At 32.3% G+C, this 7329-nt stretch overlaps 2 protein-coding genes across 2 annotated transcripts in view; one reads left to right on the top strand and one right to left on the bottom strand.

The window, feature by feature from the left end:
• Window positions 1-1210: 1210 nt before the first annotated feature.
• Window positions 1211-2488, top strand: LOC112005494 (wall-associated receptor kinase 2). The gene is made up of 2 exons (XM_065761777.1): window positions 1211-2103; window positions 2224-2488. Exons 1-2 carry the CDS (start codon window positions 1251-1253, stop codon window positions 2409-2411), a joined length of 1041 nt encoding a protein of 346 aa, XP_065617849.1. The 5' UTR covers window positions 1211-1250; the 3' UTR covers window positions 2412-2488.
• Window positions 2489-4454: 1966 nt separating this feature from the next.
• The window catches only part of LOC112000821 (wall-associated receptor kinase 2), a 9741-nt gene continuing 6866 nt past the window's right edge, over window positions 4455-7329 (bottom strand). The window contains exon 2 of the mRNA XM_065761762.1: window positions 4455-5742. Within this exon, the coding sequence (XP_065617834.1) occupies window positions 4480-5742 (1263 nt within the window). The 3' untranslated portion in view covers window positions 4455-4479. The remainder of the gene's footprint in view (window positions 5743-7329) is intronic.

Raw genomic sequence — 7329 nt, forward strand, 5'->3', positions numbered from 1 at the left:
ATGCGGAGGTGACTGCTCACCTAAGGCTTGCTCCTTCGCCGCGCTCCTGTCGCCGACGCGTGGCACTGGGTTCTCTCCTCCTCGGACATTAAGGATTCCTTTGGTGGGGTGGTCCTCGTGTTTTTCCTAGGTCTCGGACGCCCGAGGACCGGGTCATCCTCGGATATTCTCATCGGAGGTTGGTCTTCGCATTTTCATCCTCGGACCCATCTAGCATCCTCGGCGTGGACCATTTGGGCCTGGTTTGGAGTGGGCTAACGCTACCCAATTTTCTGGCCCCACAATTATAATAATTTCTTTACTAATAATAATAACAAAAATTATTAAGAAACTTTAATTATTGGTTAGGGAGGTTTTGGTATTGTTTATAAAGGATCTTTATTGAATAATAGGATCGCCAAATCCAAAATGGTGAATTAAAGTAAATATGAGCAATTCATCAATGAGGTAGTTGTCCTTTTCTGAATTAATCATAGGAATGTGGTAAAATTATTAAGTTAATGAAATAATGCCATGTCACTTACTAACTAAATAATATGCGGGGATTAAAACTTACTACCACTTATCTTTGTATATTTAAAATGAAAAGACATGTCCAGTTAAAAATATATTGAGAGTAAGCCTAACCCGATTCATAATGCTATAAATAGCTAAGAAATTGATAAGATAATTAATTATAAATTAATAAGTAATGAATTTATATCTTGAGAAAAGTACAAAATTTATAATAAATGCATTATGCATATTGCTTACATTCTTATATTCATCTTTACTTAATAGAAATAATAATTATTCTTGATTCAATAATTGATCATTTTTTAGATTTATAAGGATGTCGAGTTTTGATTGAAAAAAAAAATAAAAAAATGTCAAGTTCCCTCTTCACTAAATGATTGAAATGTAATGTATAAAAAACAATGATTTTGTGTTTTTGTATTTATTGATATTTTGTTTATGCTAAATAAATGCTTATTTGTATTGTTATGATTTTTTTTTTTTTAAAAAAAAAAACTCCGCCCACCCCACAACTAGGAATCCTGACTAGGAGGGATGGATTCTACATCTTAGCTTCCTGGAACAAATAGAGACGACTTGAAGCAAGAGACTTGCACCTAGCTTAAACAGGGGCATTGACCTGGTCGTCGTTCTCTATGCCTACAAAAGGTACAGGATTGCTAGAAAGTTATAGCACATCCAAGCAAAAAATAAAATAAAAATATTTTCTTGCTGAGCAGCAAAGCTGTGGCAATATGGACTTACATGGGATGCTAATGCAGATCTCACTGATTGGAGTAATAATATCAACAATTGTGGCAACAACTGCGGCAGAAGCAGCTCTAGCCAAGCTTGGCTGCGACTACATGTGTGGAGATGTAAAAATACCATTTCCATTTGGCTTGACTGATGGCTGTTATCTAAATAAGAATTTTCACATCACTTGTGAGGATAATGTAACAGCAAAGACAGGTGATTTCGCTATTAAAAGGATATCCATTGAGGATCATGAGTTGCGTGTCTTGAACTTTGTAGCCCGACGCTGCTACAATAAGACTGGTGAATTAGTGGAGGGCATTAAAGCCTCGGTCAATCTCAGCAGGTATACCATTTCCAACACCAAAAATAAGTTCACAGTTGTTGGGTGTGACGCATACCTTACGGGTACACAAAAAGGAGAAAATTACTCGATTGGATGCATGTCTCTATGTAATAGCCTACTCAATGTGGTCAATGGCTCATGCTCTGGCGTTGGGTGCTGCGAGGTAGAGGTTCCTGATGGATTAAAATCTATAGAAATGAAAGTACGCAGCTACAATGATCACATAGATGTATGGGACTTCAATCCCTGCGACTATGCTTTTCTTGCTGAACAAGGCCAGTTCGATTTCTCCACTGCTTATCTAAAAAATCTTACAGATGAAGAGCTCCCTATGGTGCTTGAATGGGCAATTGGGAATGAGACATGTAAAACAGCAGCTCAAAACAAAACAGCTTTCGCATGTGAGAGGAATAGTTACTGCCAAGACCTTGAAACCAAGTCGGGGTATCTTTGCAAGTGCAAGCAAGGTTACCAAGGGATTCCATACCTCCCTGATGGTTGCCAAGGTATGAATTATACATTTATAAAGCTTCCAAAATGAATTTCAAATATCAATTGAAGTACTTATTTTCCCTTTCATTTTGATATATGTGTTCGTGGCTTGGTATTGTTTAATTCATTTGCAGACATTAACGAATGTGAGGATCCAAATCTCAATAATTGCACAATAGCAAAAAACTGTGTTAACACCCCAGGGAGTTATAGTTGTCGTTGCCCCAAGTGGTACCACGGGAGCGGAAGAAAAGATGGTGAAGGTTGTGAAGCGAATCTCTTGCTAGTGTTTAAGATTGCTATTGGTAAGTATATTTATTGAATTATATTATCAATTTAGCACTTGGATTGCCAAATAAATACTAGCTTCAAAATTTTGTTAAATTATAAATTCTACTATATCGTTCGAGTTTTGACTGTTCAAAATTAAATCTATCTATAAAGTTACATAAAGGTTTAAAATTTATATTATGTATCTAAGAATTAGATCTTTTTTAGTACATACTATTGTTAGTTTTTTTTAAATTTTTTTTTTCTCTCTTTGTTTGTATATTAAAAATATTTAGTATTTAAAAAAAAAAAAATTTTTCACCAAATTCGGTCAAGTTCTCTCAAAAAAAAAAAAAAAAAAAAAAAAAATTTTTTTGGTTTGAAGGACGTAGACAAGATTTTATATACTTTGATTAAATTACTAGTCTAAGATTGAACCCAAAGAGAACCATCTGAAGGTTGCGTTCAAATATAATAGGAAGCCTTGTAGTTGGTTTAAATTGATATTTGATATATTGGTCGGTTGCTTTAGAATAACTAATAGGTATATTAGGATTTAATGTTTCTAGGGGGTAATAGTCCCTTACATCCTAATGGTATATGGCAAGGTCGATTAATTATATAATTGGGTTACTCTTTACTTTTAGGTGTGGAAGAAGAGCTCATTTGATTTTGGAAATAGACTACAAGTATTAGCCAGAAAGGTATGTAATTATGTGTAATATGCATAAGTTTTGTCCATTAAGTTCTTTGAAGTCAAAGGTTTTCAAAAGTTATGTTTTTAATCTTACGTTTTCTAAAGTTTATCAAAAGCATTTTTTTTTCCACCATTAAAAGAGAAACTTCGACTTTTAAATAATGTTTTGAACATTCGAATCTCATTTAAAAGATGATTTCTAAACTAAACTATTTTTAGAAAAGAATTGAGTTTTCAAGATAAGTTTTCTAAAACGGGTCTTGATCTTTAAATTTGTTTAAAACCAAGTGATTTCAAATTCATATTCCTATTTTCCAAATGGTATTTAAAACGTTTCTTTTAGTAAATTGATTTTTAAGACTTACTCAAGAACTATAAAATATTTATATAAACTATTTAGTTCCTATTCATTCCCTAAGAGAGTTAAGCATCATTTGATTTATGTTTCAATTTGATATTGTGATCTTCGATATGTCTCTGTATTTGGAATAATTGTTAATACTAAGTAAATTATATATTTAGTATAAACATTGCTTTTGTGATATGTGACTCAAAATAAGTGTTTTTAAAATTAATCAGATATATGTGTAAGCTCGCTCATAGGGTTTTATGTGAAACTAAGTGTTGATACCTTATCAACAGGGGTTAGATGTTGGTATCCACTCACAAGATTGTATGTGAGAATATGTGATATATGTATATATGACACTATACTCTAATCAATTATCTATATGTGTTTTCAAACGATTTTAAGATTTGATAACATATGTATTATATAAGTGGCTCATTATATGTTTTGGAAAACTATATTTGATATCATTGAGTGAATTTGTGAAATAAAAATACTCATGATCTGCTTAACTATATTCTATTGCGTATTGTGTATAATTGTTTACTAGATTTGTGGCTTACCCCATTAATTACAATTTTTAGATTAAAGTTTAGTTGGAAAACATAACCCTTGGATTGCTTCATAAGGTGCAAGGTAGAGCATGTAAAGTTTTGGCGACTTCAATAATGCTTGAAGCGTTATAGAATTTTTAGTTTTTTTTTTTTAATTTTATTTCGGTTAAGATTTTACAGTATTTGAAGATTATTTCTAAATTGTGGATTTTAGATATTGTAAGACGTTTATTAAGAGTATTGTTTATTTGGAGTTTTATTTAATTTTGGAATTTATTATGTTTATTAAGATATGCAAAATTAACAAGTTAGTCATGTATTTAAATTTATGTTTCATGGATTTGGGTCTTGACAGTTAGTCTAATGGTAAGATGAAGCATGATAAAATATTTCCAGTGGGAAGTTGAAAATGAATCAAAAAAGTTTCTGTCATTTATTACATGTAGAAATTCAACCATAAAAGCTAGTCGTTGATAGAAACTTCAAAAGCAACAGTAAAATAATAAACAAAAATAAATCTTCAATTTATGAATGTAAAGTGTGCATCAAGGGCTGATATTTTAATTTTAATGCCACATTTATCTCCCATCCCCAAGGCCAATATTACATGATTATTCATGCTATCATATCCAGTAGTTTTACTGCTACTGCTGTGTTCGCCAGATGTCTCTCTAAGCAAGTGTTCGGTCTCTTCCAAAGTTTCTCCAAAATCAACCCATGGGTGCGTCTCCATCTTTCTTATTCCCGCTAACTCCATTGCAACGTCTTTCATTGTAGGCCTTTCCTCCCCTTTTACTCTTAGGCACGACTTTGCAAGCTCAGCGACCTCCTTGAGCTGCTCCTTGTTTCCTTCTTCAACTACATGATCGTCAAGAACATCAAACAATCTCTCCTCTTTCAAGGAACAAAGAAAATGCATAGCAACACTTCTTTCCTGTTCAGACCTACTGAATGAAAGTGCCTCCTCTCCTGTTAGCAGCTCCACAAGAACCACCCCAAAACTATAAACATCACTTTTTTCTGTCAATTGACTTGTGAGTAAGTATTCAGGGTCTAAGTATCCAAGAGTTCCTTGCACCATTGTAGCTAATTGAGTTTGATCTAGTGGAACCAATTTTGAAGCCCCAAAGTCAGAGACTTTTGCAGTGTACTTATCGTCTAAGAGTATGTTTGTTGACTTGACATCTCTATGGATAATTGGTGTAGAAGCTTCAGAGTGCAGATAAGCTAGTGCTTCGGCTGTTTCTGCAGCAATTTTTAGACGGATTTGCCATGGCATGACAGATGTGTTACTTTTATGATGTAAGTGCTTGAACAGTGTATCATTAGTGATGAATTCATAGACTAGCAAAGGAACTGGAGTCTCCAAACAACAACCCAAGAGTTTGACCACATTTCTATGGTTAATTTGGGAGAGGACGAATACTTCATTAATGAATTGCTGAATTTGGCTTTGATCGATTGTTTTGGACTTTTTGATAGCAACAACCCTGGTATTTGGTAAAACTCCTTTGTAAACTGTACCAAAACCTCCTTGACCAATGATTCTACTTTCATTGTAGTTGTTGGTAGCCTTCTGTAACTCTTCTTCGGTAAAGATTTTGGTTGTTTCGGTTGATCCTTCTTGTCTTCTCAGTTGTTCTAAAATCAAACCACCATTCTGCTTAAAGAACTTTTCCTTAAGCCTGATAAGTTTTCTTTTGTTGACTATCAAGTACAGCCAAGTGCTGCCCACAAGCATCGTGATAAAGCTTATGCCAATGCCTGCACTTGAAATGTTGAAACATTATTCATTTTAATAGAACACCACTGGCTATAGGCATAACATTAAGCACTTATTGCCTTGTACCATTTTGAGTGTCTATACACTAATTAAATGATGTCAATAGATTCTCCAAAAAGAGGGGAAAAAAATTATGTCACTTAAACATAGTTATCAAAATGTCACACATAAATTTTGGTGCACGCTTGTACCATTCATTGTACACTAACTAAAATATGTCTCTTAAAAATGAGTCCAAATCTTCTATCACATTCTTCTTGCTCTATTATATACTCCACAAATAAAAACATGTCATATGTTTATCTATTTTATTAAATGCTAAATTTATGCCTTCTATTATTTTAATTGCCTAAATATAATAGGTTATTTATTTATTTATTTATTTTAGATAATTGAAATAATAGAAGACATAAATTTAGCATTTTATAAAATAGATAGACATGTGGTAAATTTTTATTTATAGAGTATATAGTAGAGTAGGAAAATGGAACAAAATATTTGAACTCCTAAAAAATTTATGAAAAAGTCCGTCTCTACTGGATTATCAAGAACATGTTGATCAGGATCACTTAATTCATTTCAAGAGCTTGTTTCAAAGGGTAAGATGTCAACGGTCAATATCAACCATATACGAGATATTTTTTTTTTCCTTCCACTTGACAACATGTTCAACTTTTTAAAGTGATGGCTTATTAAAATGATAAAGTTGGTGCAGAACATTACATATTTCAATTGAATTTAAGTCATTGACTGGATTGACCAAAATAATATTATCTTTAAAAAATAGTTATATTATTTTAAAAATAACTAAATTCAAAATAATCAAAATTTGTAATTCAAAGAAACTTAAAAGGATTGTATATAAGTTTTATCTTGCCAAAAAAATTAACATTGTAATATACACAAATCCTATCGTTAATTCTTATAAAAATTGAATTTAAACTTTCTATTTTTTTAAAATTAAGAAATAATTTTGTCTAAAATAATTATATAATTATATGATAAATTATTTAAAAAATAAATAAATAATGAGCCTCCACAAGACACAATAGTGAACACCACAAGAAACCCATCTTCTCTCGTCGGCGCAACCAAACCCACCTAAACTCCCAAACCCATTAGAACAAAGCATCAATCAAGCAACCCCCATCTCAATTCTCATTTTCGTTCCTCTTCCGCATATTCTGAGCATCCAAACAGAGCATTAATGGACTTACGCTCTTTGCAGAACCAAAGTGCTTTGATAAGCACCAAATTGATGGAAATGTAAAAAGGGAACCTGAAAGTATTAAGAGCTCAAACCCAAAAATTCCCTCCCCATGAATTGGTGCAGAGATCCGAATCTGGGATAACGTGAAATTTACGTTGTGTACAGTAACTGTTGGCTATTGAGTAGAGTTGGGTGATTTTTTTTTTAATTGTGATTTAAAAAAAATATCAACAAAAGATATTTTTCTTAATTTTATTTTAGGTTTGAAAGCGTTAAAATAATTTGAATAAATTATATGGTTTTACATTTATGGAATTATGGGATTTTTTTCACATGACGTGGACGGAATTAGGTTTTTTTTTTTTTTTTTTTTTTTT

Source organism: Quercus suber, unplaced genomic scaffold, assembly GCF_002906115.3.
Source record: "Quercus suber isolate HL8 unplaced genomic scaffold, Cork oak 2.0 scaffold_428, whole genome shotgun sequence".
In the NCBI taxonomy this organism is placed as follows: Eukaryota; Viridiplantae; Streptophyta; class Magnoliopsida; order Fagales; family Fagaceae; genus Quercus; species Quercus suber.

What these genes read in the sequence shown, in the direction of transcription:
- LOC112005494 (XM_065761777.1), top strand. Translation starts at nt 1,251, where the DNA reads ATGGACTTACATGGGATGCTAATGCAGATCTCACTGATTGGAGTAATA. An exon ending in CCTCCCTGATGGTTGCCAAG is followed by an intron (nt 2,104 to 2,223) that starts GTATGAATTATA and finishes ATTCATTTGCAG; the next exon opens with ACATTAACGAATGTGAGGAT.